Source organism: Limulus polyphemus, unplaced genomic scaffold (genome assembly GCF_000517525.1).
Source record: "Limulus polyphemus unplaced genomic scaffold, Limulus_polyphemus-2.1.2 Scaffold2140, whole genome shotgun sequence".
Taxonomy (NCBI): Eukaryota; Metazoa; Arthropoda; class Merostomata; order Xiphosura; family Limulidae; genus Limulus; species Limulus polyphemus.
In genome coordinates this window covers 135,982-157,917 of record NW_013667750.1, presented here as the reverse complement: position 1 = coordinate 157,917, position 21,936 = coordinate 135,982, and the positions used below count along the sequence as shown (strand labels likewise).

Here is a 21,936-nt window from a genome sequence, read left to right as displayed (position 1 = left end):
GTGCGTTAAATTATATAAAAAAAAACTTCCATTGTAAAATACTTTAAACATATTTTCAAAATATTGCCTTTGATTATCAAACTAGGCTATACGTGACTACAGGTAAATATATAAAAAGACAGACACACACACACATACACAAATGCATTATCGTTATCTAAATTTTCAACTTAATACAAATCTTAATATTAAACCATATTTTTCTTAGTTAAGTCACCATTCTCTCGAAGGTAAAATATACCGTTGTTATTATTGGTATTATTAAATATTCGTTACCAGTAAATTCTGACTTTTTCTTTTATTTATAAGGTAATACTGTTATTCATTAAATAAAATAAAAAACGAAGCCTCCAACAGAGATGACGTAAATAAACCCACAGTGGTGAAACCCAAACCAACTAGAGTAGCTTTTTGTTGCAGCTCCTTCTCTTAAGAAACTGTTATAACAAAACTGTCATAAAAATATCCTTACCTCATAGTCTCACACGTATTTTGTCAAGTCTTCTCGGAATAATGATGAACACGCATATACCACCAATATCGCACCGACATTAATCTGCAAATTGTAATTACTTTTAAATGATTAAAATAGAAATAAAAAAATATTACTTTAAATACATGAAGTTAGTATACATCAGGTCACAATTAAATCATACAATATTTTTCTTCATATTTTAATATATAATCTTAACCTTTTCTCTTTTACGAATTTCCTCAATAATGATCTTTTTCTAAAAGTACGCCACCTACAGTAACTCAATATTGCTCACAGAAGAAGATAAAGGAGGTAATGTGGAATTGAATCGAACATTGTGACTGGTTTTATTTTATTTTGTTTTAATTCTTATTAACCCATATTTTCGAAATAATGAATCCTGAAGATTTTGTTCAGTACAGTTTACATTGTAGAGGAGCGTATACTCCTCGAGGTGGATCAGTTCCTCCATCTCCTCGTTTTAGGCCTAATCAGGGTAATGGCAACTGGAATTACCGACCTATCGGTAATCATGACAGGACTAATGTCGATTTCACACCAACAAAAAATTTCATACGAAGTCCTCATCATCAGTCAAATCCAAGTTTTAGAGGGCGTGGGACTTACAATTATAAGGGAACCAATCCACATCACTCTTCCCCACGTAGTCCTAATGTAACCAGATTCAACAGCCCAGAACTATGGCAGTCACCATCACCACAGGCATCATTGGCAGTAGCACAAGAAAGATGGGGAAGGCCACCCATACATTTTTCACCCTCACCTAGTCCAAATTCGAGTCCGTCCTACTTAAGGTATCAACAGACATTTTCTAACAACTCCAGTTCAATGTCATTGTCTGGTGGTTACTTTTCAACACCAAACAGCAGTCCAAGTGGGAAAAGACAGGTAAATTAATGCAACATTAGATATACATAATTTATATAATACATGATTAATAAACAACTGATGATGTTATTTGTAAAAAATATTAATATCTTATTTTTCTTTACATTTATGAACATTAGAATAATGATTTCATTCACTGATCATTCAGTGTTATTGTAAATTTTGTAGCACTGGATTTTATTATTACTATTAGGAGTAATATTTTGAATTGGTCTAGTACATAAAGTTTACAGCAGTAATTATATTACTAAGTAGTTGTCTAGCAATGGTTAATAAATAAAATTGTAAAATCGTACACTTCTAAGGTAACAGGCTGACTATTAAGAATAAAGTGTTGGGCATACAAATTTTCAGAAAAGTAATTATTAGAATTAGACAAGCTTATTCATCCAGCAGTGCAGATCAGAATGCCAGATTATATGAAAGTCTTACAAGGTACTACTTTACAAATTAAAGTAAGATTTAGTTTTTCAACTTATAGCAAAGAGTTATAAATTATCACAAAACATATCTCAAAAATAGCAAACACTTTTTAGATTGTTTAGTTATCCATTTTAAGAATTTTCTTTTTTGATTTGTTGAAAGTGAGTATATAGTTTTTAGTTTGCAAGGGTCCTGTTAAATACCATCAAGAGATGTCTAGAACCATTAATAAAATAGCTAACAGCCCATTAGTTGATAGCCAGTATTATTATAATACATTTCCCTTAGGTTACAGGACCTGTAGCCTGTGAATTTCACTTAAGTCAGAAAGGCTTATGCCCATGTCCTGATGCCATGTGTAAACTAATATCAACCTTAACCCTTAATTTTGGGTTAATATTAAGTAACTAACCATATTGTAGGAAGTATACTGTCAATACCTCTTAGCTAATAAGTCCACATTATATATGCAGTAATAAATGTAATAGTTACATTATTTTGCTAGAGGTTTTTTTATTTCTTAATGGTAATGGATCTCAGTTTAGATATAGAGTTTTAGGATGCTTACAGCTCTGTTTCAAATGCATTTACAACTAAAAACTCATTATTCCAATAACAAATTCATTTCACATATTGACAAATTACAGCTTTTTTATAGGTGAGGGTTAGTAGGACTGGCTTATAATCATTATATTATACTTCGTATTTTGTGTTTCAAACCGCATGCATCTTTATATATATATATACAACATTCATTGTTTGGTATTTATTTTAAAATGTTACCAAAAAGCAAATTACAACCACACAATAACCACAGGAAAATAGATCTTGCTGGCAGGTGAATTCCTGAAGTTTGAAAAATAAACTTATAAAGGCCAAATCTTATAAATGTAGAAAGTAACAAAGTGATAGAGATGAATTTTCAGACATGAAAAACTTGGTTGAATGGTATAGTACAAGTAAGAAAAGAACTGTATGCAAAAATGAAGTTGAACCTTAAATGCAACTATTTATTAATATTGCATAAAATATGTCAGTTTTTGTTCAAAAACATTTTAAATTGACTAAGTTATATGAAAGCAACAGTAAATAAGACTGAATGTTACTGCACAAAACAGGAGAGAAAACTGACAGTGGTTGAGAGTTGTATTATATGACGTCTAGAACAAGACTGAGAGGGAGAGCTATATCGGGACAAATACAAAGAATAATATAGATGAAGTTAATAAACAAAATTATGCTTCTCCAGCTTTAGCCAATCATATAACAAATTACAAAATGACCATGTATTCTCATGCGATAGTTAGGATACCAATAGTAATCTGTGAATGTCGGCATCCATGAAACTGCAGTCAAATTAAAATCTGGAAATATTTTGCTAATTTTTAATATTATAGAAAAATTAGGAGAGTAATTATCTTACCTGGAATCCAACTAAATCCTACTGTTTCTACTGAAGTAACTTGGAAAATTATTTTGATTAAAAATGAGAAAAATTCACTGTCTTGAGAGTGGAAAAGTAGATGCACCATTTTTAATTAGACAAACATATTAAAGTTCTAGAACATGTCAATTTCAAAGAATTGTACTGACCTAATGGATCCACATGAGGTGTAAGATGCTCTTTCATTTTGAAATAAAACTATTGGATTTATTTTCATAAGTAATATCTGTTAAAGTTTCAGTCCCAGTGTTTTCACCATTGGAAATAACAAACAATGAATCCAGTCTTATCTCCAAGATCATAAAGATGTAGAGTGTGCATCACGTAACATCCCATGCTTACACAGTTTTTTTTTGCTTTTCATTTTCATGTCATCAAACTCTTATGTTTTTTTTTAATTATTAAGTATATATACACTGATTTTTGAAAATAGATATTATAATGCAAACTTACCAGTGTAATTATTTATTTTTGATAACGTGCAGCAAAAACCAAATTTTTGCTTCGCTTTCTTTAATATAAAAGTATATTATGGTTCAGATTATTAAGCAGTTAAGCATTAGTTAATTTCAAAACATTAAAATACATTATTTCTTTCAGTTTTTTTTTTGACTGATCAGGAAACAAATCATATATCTTTCCTTTATACCCCAATAGTGTCCTTTTTTCCATGTCATAAAAATTATCAACAACTATCAAAAGATACACCTGATTCCACACCTTGCTTGCTAGGAGTTATTAGGAAGAAAAACAATTCAGCATTAAAATGGATGGCACACAGGGATTTGTAGGACTTTATAGTAAAAAATAATTTTGATATGCTATTCAGTGTTTATATGCAATAATTCACTGTGTAGTTTTTTTAACACAAAAATGTCCATAAGACTCGTTGAATAAGAATAAAAGAGTATCTGTTTGCTTCTGTGGTTTTTATTGTATGTATAACATGACAATCCATGGACTATCCATATTTTTTCTATTAAATGTCAGCTATATGTTTCTTCCTGTGGTAACTTTATCTATAGCTTCAATAAATATTAATTGAAAAAATAACTTTAAAATTAGTTATGAAAATCCTAGATAATGAATCGATTAGGAACAGTTAATATGAAATCAAGTACACCACAAAACTAAAACTGAACATGCATCGAATAATCAGTTGAGTACACTCACTGTTAACGACATATTTAGCTGTAATCCAAACAATATCTCATGAGGTTTAGCCAGCTTATAAATTTAAGTTCATTTTACTGTATATTTTTCTTTAACCAAACCAACAATGCATAATAATCTTGATAAGTGCATTATTAACTAAGAATATTGTTTTTGTTTTTTTTTATAAAAGTAGGATTTAACAAAATTAGAACAAAAAATTGGTTACCAGTTGTTAGCTTTTACATGTTATCAGTGTGTGATAAGATTCAAGCACTGATTAGTGGCAAGTTAGATATATAATCTTTCCAGATTATTCTAATTAGTTCAAGCATATGATTCAGTGTACAAAATATTGTGAATGTGGAAAAGTGGAGTTACAGCTTTTTACTGAAATAAAAGTGAAGCCTTACCACTCGTTTTGTGGCAGATAGGAGTGGTGGTAAATGAGCATTAGGCAAAGTAAAAAAAAATGTTTGGCATCCCACCTGCTTCCTTTTTGCAGCCACCTCCCCCACCTTTTTTTTTGCCAATTTTTTTCTTTATCATTTTCAATCATACAAAAGAAACAAAGAAGACTTCTGAATAAAAAATTAGATGAACACAGTTGATTCATTTTGCCCTTTTTCTTTACTTGTCATAAATTCTGTATCATTTTGACTTGGACCCTTTGAAAACAAGTAATAATCATGAAAAAAAAAGGGTGCAAACTCTCTTTCAAAGCAGTCATTAAAAAAAAAGACCGCCTCCTTCCTTTTTTCAAAAACTCTGGATGCTAAACATTTTTTTTTTTAACTTGGCTTTATTTTGATTGTTAGAATATCAGTGCTGTTATCTCAGTATAAAAGTTACATTTTGAAAATTTGTGTTTCTTTACTTACCCGTATATCAGTGACTTGAATAAGTCAGTATTAAGTTTACTTATTATATTAACACTCTTGATTAGGCTGACAGTATTGAGGTTGTTTCATATTAATTAATAAAGACTTGAAAGTTCTGTGAGTTAGCAAGAACCTGAAAAAAATTTTGTTTTTATATGTTGAAATATGTAACAAATGATACTTTTTATTGGATAAGAGAAAGACATGTTCAGAAAGAAAAGGATTTAAGTTTTGTTATTAATATAAGCTTGAAACTTGTATCCAAGTGCTTACAAGTAGTAAAATAAGCTAACATATTTATATAATCAGTATAAAAAATCTAAATTTTAGAATACATAAGTTGTTTCTCTGTATACACCTCTGGTGAAGCCTCTTTTAGGATACTGTTCAGTTGTGGTACATATAGGAAAAATACTGACATGCTAGAAAGTTTGCATAAAAAGGCTATTTATATATGACTTAAGAAGTTTGGACTATGAAGACAGGCATAAAGACTCAGATTGTGACTTGATTCAGTTGTTTAGAATTGTAAGGGTGCTTAGGTGAACTGTTCATGGTAGGTACACATGTTTGTTAAAGTAATGTAATGGTAAGATTAGAAACAGTAATTTAAATATTAGTGGTGGTAAATAAAAGTTTGAAATGCTAAGAACTATACTTGTTCTTTGTCAAAATTACTTATCAAGACATGCTGTAATGTGTGTCGTGTGGCCAAAACAACCTGCTGCAGGACACAGTATGGGTTATTAACAGGAGTGATATTTTAGCAATTTTCCCACCTTCTGTAGTTCAGACTGTAATAATCTAAACAATCACATATTTTCAACAGTTGTGCTCTACTGGACCCTTACTTCACTTACCAAATTTCAGGGCAATCCATTATGAAATGCCAGATATATAACATCTCCAGTTTTTGATTGAGTTTCTTCCTATTTTTTTTATTTGCACCAAAAGTACAGAAACTTTATTTGATAGAAAAACATACTTAACTTTTATGGATTTTTTTCAAATTTGGTACACTGATATATCATATTTTGTTTTACCCACCATCATGCCCCAAGTTGAACAAAAAGTGTGGCCTGGCTAACTAATGAATGAATATTTGCTGTAAAATTCTCATCAATGCTATAAGTGTAACTACCAATTTTGATTTCATTCCTTTTTTGGTCGCACCTGTTTTTCATTGGATTCACTATATGAAACGGTCTACCTGATATGTTGTATGTTCTAGTATCAGTTTGTGAGATATGTGTATGAATATGAAAGCTTTATTTAACTTGGATTGATGGTCTTATTGGTTTTTGTTTTTTTTTATAGTGAAGGTATGGCTTCTGTCATCTTGTTTTTGCTGTTCATAAATAATAGTAAGAGTAAAGAAGAATAGATGAAACATTATTTAAATTGCAGTGAAGTTTTTTAGGCTTACTTAAAAAAACGAGGGCACGGTTAAAATGACATTTTACCATCTCAGTCTGACAAAATACTTTGTAAATAATGCAATTATGTTTAATATGACTTATAATGACGTACAATGGTTATAGCACCAATTCACCAACAATTTATTTTTATTCATTGAAATGCTATTTTGTGATACGACACAATGTTGAAAGGATATTTATACGAAATAAAGATTAATAATCAATATAATGTCATACAACTAGTAGTAATTTAAACTAATGTTTGAATGTGAAGTGAAAGTCATCATCATACATCCAGGATTTCTTGTTACATCTTCACAATATTTTATATACAGAAATATTAACAGCAGTTGCATATTTATCTTGCACTATATTATTCCTTTAAAAAATATATTTTTCTCTGTTTACTGTGATGTAATTATACTTCTCATATTACATTCCACTGAAATGAACACTACCTGTATTGTAAATTGATTATTATAGAACTGTGCTCACTTCAGTATTGTAAACAGTTTAATGCAGAAATGACATATTTCCAAGCAATTTGCTTTGAAAGAGAAATCCTTACACCAAGAAGTACTAAACTGTTCTAATGTTAAAAGTATGAGCTTTCAATTTAACTATCTATTAAATATTTTCTAATTGCAATAAATATGACTAATGATTAGCTCATCACAGGTTTGTTAAAAATAGATTTCTTATACAAGTAATTATTGTGTTAGGATGAGGAGCATAATATCTAATTAGACTTGTATCACATTTTATTCTTTTAGGTAAGATCAGATGCCTTAGATTTATAACATAATTTTACTTCACATCTCTGGATGAGACTAAAAAAAAAATGCATAGGTTCTGACATCTTGTAGTATCATGTTCATATTTTGATATTCTATACAATTATATGTACAACTTACATAATGATGAAGCTGTTGGTAGTTTACTCTAGAGAAAACTGTTCTACTAATAAATCTAGTTGTGTGCACTGTACATGTGTATCTACCAAGGAACCAGAAACGATTTGGTAGATTTAACATGGAGTTGTTTGGTAGATAGAAACATTAAGTAATTGGTATTCTTTAGTGATTCTTGAAGTACATTTTTTGTAGAACGAATTGTTGATAAAAAAAATTAATTTTTTCAAAAAACATTGCATTAACCATAACAGTCTGTGTTAGCTGTCACCAAGAAGAAACTACTTCCAGATATTTAAGACAATATTCTAGAACTGCCATACAAATATAAGCAGTTTTATATATATATATATATATATATATATATATACACATATTGGTATTATGTGTAGTAAATACACAAAAATTGAAATAATTTCTAACCGATGTGTTACAGTTCAAGGTAAGGTCACTCCCAACCTTTCTTATACATACCTCACCCTTTTTATAAAAATGTATTTACAATATAAACCCAAATTCTTAAGAGCTTTGGATGTAAAAATTAAGACCAGTAACTAACTTTATTTCCAATAAACAATCATATCACTTGTTAATATCACCAGAACATTTTTGAAAGAAATAAACCAGTTACAGATTTTGTTTGAAAAGTGAAATCTGTTTTTTAAATTTTAAACAGTTCATCTTTGGGATTTTTTTTTTCTCAAAGATGGCTTTTTCTGTTTTGTTAATACATCTTAACCATAAAATCAGGAGTTGATCATACAGAAGTTAGTGTGTTTTGGTCATTACAATACCCAGCAAATGATAAAATGTAAGAAAACTGCCTTTCAATGATAAATTAATATCAGAGCTTTTAACAATATAACTTTTGTGCTCACCAGTTCACCTCTAGCAGAATCTTTTTCCTCAGTTTGTGTCAAGGTTTTGATGAGAGTCCATTGCTTTTTGGATAGTAATTTACCTCTAGAAAATCCATTTTCAGTGCTTAAATATACACTATGATGTTTCCATGAAATGAAATATGGATGTAGTCACTGTTAGGTTCCTGTCAGTGTTAAAAGTGGTTAAGAAAAGTGAGAGCAGAAGGAATAGTAAGAATAAAATACTTTTGTTATGGTGTGAATGCCTTTTACAAACTGGTAAAGCATGATTACAGTTATATTTGTCATAAGAGTTTAGTTATTACATTTTTAAACAGTAGTATTTAAAAACAAGATAGACCTAACACTAATATCTTATGACAAGTATAATTAAATACTTTGTTTTTCTCATTGTAACTACTTGTACTGTGCGAGATGGTTCACAGATTTAAATATGATTGATTCTAACCTCAACCAATGAAAGTCATAAGCAAAAGATCAGACCTTAAACTTATGTAGGATTTTATATGAGAATTTTTGCTTGTTCAAAATGCAATTTCTAAACAATTGACTCCCAATTTTAATGTTTAAAAAATTCAAAGTAAAAAAGGATTGAATTATAAAAAGCATATGGTTGGAATAATTATAATGGACCCCAGCCAAATAGTGGCTAAAGTCTATTAAGTATGCAAATACTTTTTTCTTAAATCTGCATTTTAGTTAGCAAGGTGAATCACAGGAAATGAAATAAATTGTTTTTACTTGACTATTGGAATATACGTGTCATTTGATTGTATTGAATAGATTTACAAATAATTTCTCTTGAGGTGCAGTTTGGCAACTTGTTAGATGTTTATTATGAAAACAATAGAGAAACCAGTAATTGGCATTTTCATTTTACTTCATTTTTTATACATGTAGCTATTTCCATTTAAGAAAAACTTCAGAAAAATGTGTTTATCTGAATATTTTCTAAAATTAACTTTTGTACACTATATTAGAAACAACTGTTTATGCTAAGATTACGAACTGATACTTCTAGATAGCTAAAAGTGAATTCTTGGAAGAAACTTCAGAAATGACTTCATTTAAAGATGACAGCGTGTAAGAAAACCTATGCATATAGTAAATTTCTTAGATTTTTGTTGTACATTAGTTACATACCTCAGGTTAGTTATCTGTCAGAAAACTGATGCTCAAAACTAGTTTAATAAGCATGAGACCAACTTCAAAATAAACAAGTATTTATTTTTTAATGTTTCATCACATTCCTGTATGGCTTTACATGCAACAGTCAAACATTTATATGTATTTTGTAACATGATTTTCTATCATTTTGATGACAGTAGGAATCTGCTAAGAGTAGCTGAAATTTCTTAATAGTGATTTACTTTAAATAACAAAGGAATAAGGTTTTAAAGAAAATAATTTTATTTATATTTTAAAGCTTGGCTATGTGTATGTTGCTTGGTGCACATTTTTGTGATTGAAAATGTTTATCTGTAGTCATTTCTATTTTTATGTAATTTTCAGAATTAATCATTATTGTTAATTCCTGAACAAGTTTATTAATCAGTTTAGTCACTTGAAAACATCCCAAGATTTTTTATTGTTTAAAATCCATTTTTTGCTCAATAGAAAAAAAATTAAGTACTTACAAAGACAAAAAATATCAGACAGTATACAAAATCTCCCAGTACCATGATAATATAAAAATGGATGTCGTTTAGCCTCAAGTAATAACATTTATGTTTTTTTTCAATATGAATAGATTCTGACCTATTGACACTTGTAAACTGGTCATATCTAGGTTTGTGTATTTATTTTCTTAAAAACATTCATCTAAGCCATGTTATAATAAAAAGTTACTCAAGCAGTTATAATTGCACTTGATTTCTAAGGTAGTTTTTTATTTTTAAATGAGAATCTTTTCTATCCCACATAAGGTGTTCTGTAGATTTAAACAAAACAACTTAAAATGTGACTAATAACATTGTGCAATCTAGTAATATGTAGAGTTCGGCAAATGCTTTAACTATTAATCTTTGTAAATTAGAAATACATTTTAATTTCTTTGTTAACAGTAAAAGTGAGAGACTAATGGAATATTAATGATTCCACACAAGTTGAGTTATCAGACAAGTGAAAATTTAAGCAGACGGTCTTTCTTACAGAACAGAAATATTGAAATAATTGTAATAATAATACATTCCTAGGAATAAATTTTGATTGTTGTTAAGCACAAAATAGGTTATATGTGCTCTGCTGAGAATGAGTATCTATACTCAATTTTTAGCATTATAAGCCCTCAGGCCTAATCCCGGCCATAACTTAATATTTTAAAAGCCGAAAATGCAGTGTATTTTATAACTTTTACTGTTATTTTAAGTAAAATATTGTGGTTAGTAAAAATGCACCAAAGTATTTTTACAGCAGTATCTCAGGATTACACAAGAACTATATCACACCCTTATGTGAAGGAACACAAAAGAAAAGCATTAAATACTGATTAGTTGCTTAACATATATTAGTGGTATAATTAAATAATGCATAAGGAAAAGAAACACAGAACATGAAGTACATTGTGGTATTATTCACAGTTTCTAGCTCTGTTTCTTGCTTTAATTCTATACCAGTTGTTATACCTAATCTTTTATGATGGAATATGTAAAGATTTACTGCAGCCGTAAAATGTTTCTCAGAAAACTAGATACTTTATACAAAGTAAAGTTACTAAGAACTGATACCATATGCTTTAACTACTTACCATATTGATGAAGATGATTAATTATGAAAAAAAAAAAGAAAAGCTTGACCATATCAAGATTTAAGTACAGAAACCATTTATCCCACTTACACACACACACACACACACACACAAGTACCGAAATACTTTAGTCATACACATGTAGTTACAGAACTTGATTGTAAAACTAATACTGAATAAGATACTTTTCTCAGTGCATCATCTCAGGGTCAGTTGATTATAAAGAATGTGATCAGTAGAATGTTATCAAAATTGTGTTTAGATAGCTTAGCTAAGTTTTTTCTTCTTGATAAACAAAAAGCCTTGCCATACATACATAATGTATCTTTATTAGATATCCTTTTGTTTAATTAAATGCATAGCATTTGAAGAAAATTCTACAGTTCCAGGGTGTTTGATGACTTTAAAGGGCTTTGGGTAGAAACTTTCAGGTTTCCTGAAGTGTTTTGATGTATATTTAAATACCAAAATCCTGCAAAATATTGAGAAACATTCAGCTGACTGTCCAGATGTACAGTTGTTAGATAGATGAGAAGAACCAATAGAAAAAGAACTCCTTACAGTGATTTTGTCATGAGAAATGTAAGAATTCTTGCTGTTATGTCAGGCCAAGGCACAAATATTTCTGTGTGTGTGTGTGTGTGTGTGTATAAAATTTTATATTGTGACTTCTGAATTGCTTCAAAAGAGGTATAAACTTTTGTTAGCATTCTTGAAAGAAAATAATTACATAAAGTTGTAAAAACTCATTTTGATTTATGTATGCTATGTAGGTGAATTGAACACTTCTTAGTAGTGACTCTCAGTGATGAATAATTTTGGAATCCTAGGTTAATTCTACCTTCATTTGTTGGCATTCTTTTGTTCATGTTAATTAATATACGAATGAACAAGTTCCATACACTGTACTTTTTAACTAACAAATATATCTACCTTACTACAAAATGTCAAACTGGCTTGAAATATCTACATGAACAAAGTCATGACTCAGAAGGAGCAGATCTGCCAGTTCAATTGTTCTCCAACATTAATACTGTCATAAAAAAGCAGTATTTAATGATGCTAGATATTTCTAGCTTGTATCCAATTTATTTTTTTCTTCTACCTCCTACTGTACTTTCTAATTTTTATTTTAAATGTCAATAACAGAAAAACGCCTTGTAAACATGTTCAAAGCATTAAAGATCACAGAAAAGAAAAAGCATCACGTAAAATCTCATGCTTAAGTTTTTGTTTTTATTGCTTTTCATTTTAATATGGTCAAACTCTCATGGCTTTTTTTTTAAATTGTTAAGTACATATAAACTGATTTTTGAATATAGATATTGTAAAACAAATTTACCAATGTATTTATTTATTTTTGATAACTTGCAGCAAAAACCAAATTTTTGTTTTGCTTTTTTTTAATATAAAAATATGTTATGGTTCAGATTATTAAGCAGTTAAGCATTAGTTAGCTTCAAAACATTAAAATACAGAATTTTTTTCCTTTTTTTTTTTTTTTGCCTGATCACAAAAAAAACAACATGTATCTTACCCTTTGTTCTCCTGAAGAAGAATAGTCAACTATTCGAAAGCTCTAGAGTTTTGGGTCTTGTTTTAAATCTATTACACTTTATATGTGATCCTTTGTGCTAACTCTTTTATAAAAAAAAACGTATATATATACATATATCTCTTTATACCCCTTTTCCTTTTTTCCATATCATAAATATTATCAACTACTATGAAAAGATACACCTGATTCTACACCTTGCTTGCTGTGAGTTATTAGTAAGAAAAAAAATATTTCAGCATTAAAATGAATGGCACACAGGAATTTGTAGGACTTTATAGTAAAAAAAATAATTTTGATATGCTATTCAGTGTTTATATGCAATAATTCACTGTGTAGTTTTTGATCATAAAAATGTCTATAAGACTCGTTGAATAGGAATAAAAGAGTATCTGTTTGCTTCTGTGGTTTTTATCCCATGTATAACAGGGGCGCCCCCTCCCAAAAAAAATGCATGCAATATGATGCTTGAAAAGTGCACTTTTGTTTCTTGAGCCCCTGCCCTTTTAACATCCTTTGCATATTACTGATTTAGAAAATGAGTTTGAAAATGCTGTCTAAATGTGTAGTGCTAGCTAGATAAATTTTATAGCACAAAATCAGAGCCAATGGTACTATATATTTAAAAAATGGCTACCAAATTGGCCTTGATGGATTCAGTTTAGCTTTTTTGATTGTTATACATTTTTTGTCAATTTCATTGTATTATACTTGTAGAAGAAATCAGAGCTTTATGTTGGTCCTGAACTATAATATATTAGTTTTAATGAATTACACAATATTTCTCTTTACAGATGTGACCTGGCATGACAAACTGTACACTACTTTATCTTGTCTGTTGATTGTAGAAGATTTCAAAGTACATGTATTAATATCTTTTTCTTTGCTGGTAATCCTAACAGGGTCGTGGTTCATACTCTTACCGTGGAAGATCATCACAAGGGTCCGAATGTAATCCAGGAGGTAGTTGTGACATCAGGGATTATGCCAACCTATCCATGCTCCAAAACCCTTGGCAGGAGCTTGAACAGCTGCAAAAATCTTCAACAGATCACAAGCTGGGAGGTACAAACACAAGTTGACTATAATTATTAATGATCGACATTTTGTTTCATAAAATGAATTTAAGGAAAATGTTAATGATGTGTCAATCTCATGTGAAAAAACTATGAATTGAAGAGGTTACTTGTATTGCATAATGAACTACAGTCATTTCTTCATTTGTTAAAATAAAAGATACATATAGGACAATACTGAAAGAAAGCAAAGATATAGATACATGGCTCTAACATGTATAAATGTATATACTTTGTCATTCTTCATAATAGAATCAACCAAAAGACTTAGTTTTATTTAATTATTTCTAAAAGAAAAATTGTAATACTCTGTTAAATGCCAATCAGCAGAGAAGAGCTCTTTCAAAACAGATAAAACATCAGACATAGTTCCCTAAGTGAACAAAGTTACATATAGGGCAAATACTTCAAAGTCTTTTCTAACATATGCTTCTCTTTACTTTAGAAATAAAAGTAATGTAGGTCCATTCTTTTCCAAAGCTTTTATGCCCATTTTTATGTAAACTACAAGATAACCAATATATTGCAGAACGAAAAATCTAATAAATAGTTCCATGACCAGCATGCTACAATCCATAACATATCAAGTAAAATATTGAAATAGTAGTAAATTCTTCAAAGTTCTTTGGTGAATGTAAGGATGCAATACCTTCTTGTACCAATCCTTAACAAGTATATTATGAGAAACCTAGACATCTAATATCTACAAAATCAAAATTATGATTTTTTTTTAAACTGGCTATGAAACTGTAAGTGACTTTAATGTTACCACAATAACTCTGTCAAGATATGAGCAGTCATTTACAAAACTAGAAAAACTTTGGGAAAATATTTTATTAATTATTATAAAAAAATCAGAATAAACCAGCTCAAAATTTTGGTTTTTAGTTAAAAAGCAAAAAATAAACAAATCTGTGACAAAAAATGGAGTAAGCAATAGGATCAAGAGCATTCTCACCTGATAATGCCTTAGCTAGAATCACACAGATATCACAGGTCTTGTTTCAGTCATTTTCTGAAAAAAAAAATCAATTCAAGTTTTAGTACCTATCAGTATAACATATTTATAACCATGTTTTACTATTGTTGTTAATTTTACTCGGATTGTTTTACAAATATGCTAATCATACTTTTCTTGTTTTCTCTTTAACATTTTTTTGTACTTGAAAACCCAGCAGGAGAAACACAATCATCTACATACTGTTAATTTTACAGAAGGGTTTATGAATAACAAAATGATAAAGATGTATGCACAATACATTTATCATATTTTATGCAAAACAAAAGCTAGATAAACTTAAATGTGTAATACAGCAGTCAGTAACTTTAGAAACAATTTTTTTAAAGAAACTTTGCACGTGTTTTGAAGGTTTGTAGGTTGATGTATATATGTGATTTTGGGGGAAATGATTTGTCACTCTATGATCTTTCTTTGACAGAATTGTGTATGCAGTTTAATTCATTACACATTTTATAAAACTCAAACTAATACAGTTCATGGCCTAATGAAATTCATGCTGTGACTCTTTGTATTTTTTATGAGATATTGGATTGTTTTTATAAGTGAGTTGTGTAGTTTACATGTATAAAGAACATACCATTATTCCAGTGTTTTTAACATTTCAACATGAATAAAAAAAAGAATTTTTGCTTATCCGAAGAGTACTGTTGTCGGTTGCCTTTATTAATTTTGATACTTAAAAAATTATTGGCAAAGTTAAACTAAATGTCAGATTTTAAATAAATATCTGCTCTTAATGTTGGGTGTGATAGTACATTTTATATACTTTTATGTTCACATACATAATAAACTCATAGCACAGTTCAATTGATGAAGCTATTGTAACAAACCAATGAAAGTGATTTTCCTGAGAGTTAATTACTTAAATTATAACATTTTTTGCTTTAATAAAATATGTGCATATAAATTACTGTCCCTTTGTTGTATGAAATGAAATACTAGTAATATAAAATTTTAAGTTATGTTTCAAGTGGGTCAACCAGAAATATTAGTTTATACCATTAATATTTAACATGTAATTTATAAAATACAATTTGTCTGTGGTTTTCTACTATACAGACAAGTATTTATCACTTTGATTGGCTAATCCTACTAGAATAAAAGGCCTATCAGGTGAGGCTCTTGCCGTATTTTGTAGTTGAAAACTACTACACCCAGCATATGTGTACAGAGTACTCTGAAGAAAGGCAACATGGAACTTTGTGATAAGAAAATGAAATTCAGTAGATATTTCTTCACTCTGCATTTTGTTAACACTATTCAAATCTTAGCTACTGGTGATTTATGTCAGTTGACAGGTACTATAGGTAACTTATAACACAGAATTTGTCTATAATTTTTCTACTGTACAGGCACAGTTTAACGATTAAAGAAATTGCTGCAACCAATTATATACAATATTTTAAAGGTAGTATGCATAAAGATGCATCTTGTCACAGTGCAGGGTGTGGATACAGTCAAAATAAAAATTTCTTTATGTGTTCTTTAATTAAATCTCATTTGATTGTTCGGTTAGCCTACTACCTACAAAAACCATGTGAAGTTGTACTTATGTACTGATGGGGTACATATGAACCCCATTTCTTTGAAAAAATATTTTCTCAACTATTTATGCACCAAAGTCTTTTGGATTATAAGGTCCATAATAACATACGAGTTACACAAAAATTTCAATAAAAGTGCCATCAATATTGTTATTAACTCCATTAATTATATCTTAGTTCTTTCACAGAGTGTTGTAACAGACACAAGCATAATATTACTAATAAGATGCAATATTTGGGCTCAAAGGGAATGAAAATAATTCAGTAATTTGAGAGTTAAAAACACACATATAGAAATCAGAACTACTATAACACTAATATATACTACAAATGTGTGTATATAGATTAGAAAACACACAAGAGGTAAGTATTTTTCCAAAAAATAACCAATTTTACCCATAATTGAGGCTCATAAAATTCTAATTTTTCACTGATCACAATAGTTAATACACAATTTCCATTTCCCTTTTTTCTTTACTTTTCTTTATATGCTTTTCCATGATTCAAAAAATCCTTTCCTATTTTTCCAAATTTCAGATTTATCCCGATACCTTTTGGACATTTGTGTAAAAGAATATTTACCCCCTTCAGACAAAGATAAATAAAACAATATAACATAATGATATCATTCCTAAGGAGTTCCACTTCAAGTGGCCTTCTTGGATGATAAATAGAGAGATTAGATGTTTTTAAAGCTTCTATATAACATAGAGAACAGTTAGTTTAAATAACAGCAGCAATACAGTGACCTGTTACACAAACACTGAGCAATTCATATTTTTAGAATATATATAAAAAAATCACTATATCATACATAAAAAACTATTCCAACAAATTAAGTATGCATATGTATAGAAAAAAGGCAGATAATTATATGAACAATATAAAACATTTTAATATAAAGCTTTCAATTTCTCTTAACATTGTAAATAAAGTAAGGAAGATAAAATTATATTAATTATGCATTTAAAAAATAAGCTTTATTTCTCAGAAAAAAGCATTATCATGCCTCTTGAACATTTTCTGAAATAGGTTCAATAGAGAAAAGAAACAAAATAAATAAAGTACCAATATACAATTTTTACAATATTAATATTTCAGAACATACACAAGTTATCATTTTTGCAGGGTTTTACATTGAAAATATTTTTGTCATCGTGCTTCACACTTGTGTTTTGTTTTTCAAATAGTTCATTTGCTGCTGAGCAGCAAAAGTAAACTTACTTCACACTAAATCATGATAATCACAATGATTGAAGACCACAGATATTTTAATATTTAAAATATGACAATAATAATCGTTCACTGGATATCTAGGACTTGTAGAACAAAAAAAAAAAGGTGCTTGCTAAAAATATATTTTTATGCTATGTATCAATATACAACACATCATTTAGGCTTTGTTTGAGTATTAAAAGATACTGAATCTCACTCCAACTTGAAATGTATCAATAAATCTAATTTCTTCTACACTTTGATAAATTGTGTATTTTACACAGACTATATAGACAGCAATTCTCATTTTCAAAACCATAAATATTAGTGCATTTTGAAAAAGAAGAAACTATCAAATGTAATTGTGTAGTCCTATAATTTTAGAATTAGGGATTGGTATAATTGTTTTAGTTTAAAAAGACTAAGTACTGAAAATTATTATTAAAAAACAAAGATTTTCAATCGCTGCATACATATTAGGCATATAAACCATCTAATATTATACACTTATGTACTGTTGTTCACAATACTAAGAAAGCTCTCAAAACAAAAAGAAATAGATAAATCACAAAATAAGAAATCATTAAGCTTTTGAAATGTGTGTGTTCCACCTTTATGGATAAAGGAGAAAAGAGTGCCATTTGAAAAGGCTTAGGTTGTAGGGTCCCTTGGTTTGTGACTTGCATATTTAAATGTCTGAAAGAGTTAAATCAGGAAAGTAGGAACAATGATTTTAAAATGTGAAAGCTCCACTTCCTCTAATTGGAAGTTGTTTATCAAAGGTATAATTTGATACCTTAGCACCTTTTTTTGACGTACAATTCAAAAGTAATGATAAAATATCTAACTTAACCACACACAAAGCAATATTGATCAACAATTCTCTGAAGTCCTAAATTTACAACTGAAGATGGAGCTTTTACGATCATGTATCATTAAAATAAGTAAAAATGTGATTTTGACCATCACCAGAAAAGCCAGATCAAAATACTATGCACATGTCACACGCATAGGAACATTTGACAAAATCAATGAAAAATTTGAAACAATGTTAAAAACAAACATACTGTAAACATGTCAGCTCAAAGTTAATTGGGTTAGAAAAAGTGTAACATTTAAACAAAAAATTTCATATGGAATTTTATGCTGGTAACTTTAACACATGCCACTTTTCACATTAGACGAGTGTGTTCTCACTAAAAGAGATAACAGTACACATTTTTATATAACGAAAAATATCCCTTGCCTCTTATATTGATACCAACTCAATGACATGGTTAAAATATTGTGTTATCCTATCCATATACTATATAGGATTTGAAATAAAACTTTAAATCTTAAGACTTAGTTCATATAATGAAGATAAAACCTCATGTCTAAAACCATATTCACTACTAAGAATCAGAATGTAATAAAATGATGTTTAATCAAGAATTTGTTATTTTTGTATACTATATATACTTTAGCACATTTTTTTATATCTTATTTCCAAGTAAACTATACAAATTATATATATATTTTTTTTTCTCCTACCCCTTTTTGTACATTTGTTATCACAACATCAAACACAGTAGTTAAGAAAACTAGCTGATCAATTTCAGATATATAACCACCTATTTAAAAAAAATCATAGTATTCAAATGATAGATAGTTATCAAAATATATTGTACCCTCATCTAAGGTAAAAAGACAATTACATTTAGTCAAATTAACCTTTTTCACAAAGAAAATTTGATACACAAAGTAAAGTTCTAAGTAGCAAACCATTTGCTGTTAAAAACTTAGAAGTGGTCTATTATATTTCATGTTGATTAGTGTTACATGACATTTGAATCGTATATATCTATGCAGGCTTCAACATTTCTTTGAAGTTTGTTTTCATTACAAATCCTTAATAATAAAACAAACAAACTCAATGTACCATGCAGAAAGCAAATAAGACTTATATTTACTGTTTAATGTGAAAACTGATCAAACAAGATGCTTCACATACCACAAGTAAACTGATGACATTGCCATATTAACTATGTACTCAGAACACTTTGATTAATTAAAAGTGGAAGTTTCATTGATAAAATAGTGGAGGATAATTGGCACTGTGCATAATAATTGCATACACGGTGATCGATTATGGCATTAATGTTGTAGTAAGAGCTCTTCTAAACACATCCCATTGTCGTCCTACTCGGGTACACATTTTCTATCAGAAAGGCAAAGCAGAGCTTCTTTTACACATTTGCAGTGTTTCACACAACCTCTTCCACTTCTAATCCATTCATCTGCACTCTGGGAATCCTCTGGTACAGTTATCCATATCAAGTGAATATTACATTATCATCACTTTGCCATCTCCACAACCTTAATTCATCAGAAGGTCTGGCTGTCATAAACATGATCACCATGAAACACTGAATGATGACAATGCTGTACAAGGACTGTTTTCTTAGAGGGTAGCTTCTCTGTAGATTGTCCTTTCTTTGCGAACAATGCCTATCTTCACTGATCAATGTTAGCGTTGTCATAGAGTAGTATGACATATCATTCAAGTAACCCCATATATTACTAAGGTATTTCTCAAGCACTTTAGAGCTCTTTAAACATTTGTTACTTATTCCATGGGGATCACGATTTACCATGCCTTTTGTTTGCCATGTCAGAAAAAGAAAGACAAAATCATTAAATGCATGGCAAGAATAAATACTTCACATTTGTCAGAACCAAGAGCTCTCAATAAGTCATGTGTTACAAAAAGAAAATCGTAAGTTTTTTAAACAACAAGTTCCATCTATAATTCGTTCAAATGATCAAGTCACTTGGAAAATGAAACTACCAATGCCATGGTACTCTATCTAAAATGTAAATCGTTCCCATTCATCCGCATGAACTACCAACCTACTGTCTGTTTCATGTGTGGAAGGGGATATATTAGTGGCATTACTTGAGTATATTGTATTATGGCATCTCCATTCGAAGCTATGATCTTTTATTCTCTGTGGACCAGTACACCGTACTGAGACAGCAAGGTGAAGATTTCTGATTTATTTTCATCTACCGATAAAACGTTTTGCCAATTTCTGGGTACAAGCAATCCATCATTTCAGATTTGGTTCCCGATCATAGGTAACTAGCATTTCTTAGAGGCGGTGGATGAGGGTGGTTTTAATGTTGGACAAAATCCTTGAGGTTTCCTTGCCATATCTGACAACTAATGTGTAACTTGTTAAATATTATAGCTGTTGCGCATGCACAGCAGAGTAACAACATACTTATGGTATCGTTACTAGTACAAGCGACAAGATACGGTACAATAACTAAGTAAATCCCATTGTCTTCAGGGTAGTTTTATTTTGCTTTTGGGCATGCACGTACATAAAGTCAATAGCTTCATTAATTTTATAAGTCGTTCGTACCATGTCTAACTATATCATTATGTTAAAGTACTATAATAGTAACATTTGACCGTAATTTGATGTCATTTTAGACAGAACATGCTCTCTTTATGTTTTAAGGATAAATGATGAAAGTGTCGTCTCAATTCGAAAATGCTTTGGGCATAGGCGATTTTTAAGGAGGTTTCATATCTGAAATGAATCATGTCAAACTTACCACTTTTTATTACAAATAACATAAAAAAAAACTCTGAAGCAGAAAAAGTTCATTTAGGATTTGTCAAAAAACAACATACTCTATACCGTGTTGAAAAATGGACTAACTCTGACCTTTAAAAAATACACTGAGTGGCCACAAGTAAATAGACACCTAATTTTTCGTCATTTAACTGATTTATGCTAACTAATTTGTGTTCACAGAGCACTATATAAATGAAAATGGTCCGCACACTAATTACCTTGTGCTACAACATGCCGAGAACTCAAGGTTCTCTCGAATTGTCAGATTTTGTTAGAGGAAGGATAGTTGGTCAAGCAGATGGTGGAATAAGTCAGTGGCAAATTTCGCAGAATTTGGGAATCCCGCTTTCGACAGTCAACAGAATCAGCGTGCAGTTCAGGAAACACGGCAAGGAAACAACTGAGCAGCGTCCGGGTCGTCCTGGTCCATCGGAGATGACCAAAAGGGCTGTCAAGAGGAACATCGTAATGGATCCCAGATTAACGACTGCAGAAATGGCCAAAGTTGGTGGGATGAGCCTGAAATCTGTTCAACGGATTCTCCACAGATTGGGTTATCGTTGCAGAGCAGCTAGACGGAAGCCTTTATTAAGACCTGCCAACATTGTCAGACGAAAGAAGTGGGCAAGTGATATGATGACCAAGCCTCTGGTCTT

General features: G+C 29.8%; 2 protein-coding genes across 2 annotated transcripts in view; one reads left to right on the top strand and one right to left on the bottom strand.

Annotated features, from left to right (window-relative positions):
* The first annotated feature begins 752 nt into the window (after positions 1-752).
* LOC106466066 lies at positions 753-15,525 on the top strand. Its single transcript, XM_013926308.2, has 2 exons — positions 753-1,384; positions 13,698-15,525. Exons 1-2 carry the CDS (start codon positions 869-871, stop codon positions 13,875-13,877), a joined length of 696 nt encoding a protein of 231 aa, XP_013781762.1. The 5' UTR covers positions 753-868; the 3' UTR covers positions 13,878-15,525.
* The window catches only part of LOC106466065 (cyclin-dependent kinase 12-like), a 138,571-nt gene continuing 130,350 nt past the window's right edge, over positions 13,716-21,936 (bottom strand). The window contains exons 13-14 of the mRNA XM_022394019.1: positions 14,830-14,886; positions 13,716-13,853 (exon numbers count right to left, since the gene is read on the bottom strand). Of these exons, the coding sequence (XP_022249727.1) occupies positions 14,876-14,886 (11 nt within the window). The 3' untranslated portion in view covers positions 13,716-13,853; positions 14,830-14,875. The remainder of the gene's footprint in view (positions 13,854-14,829; positions 14,887-21,936) is intronic.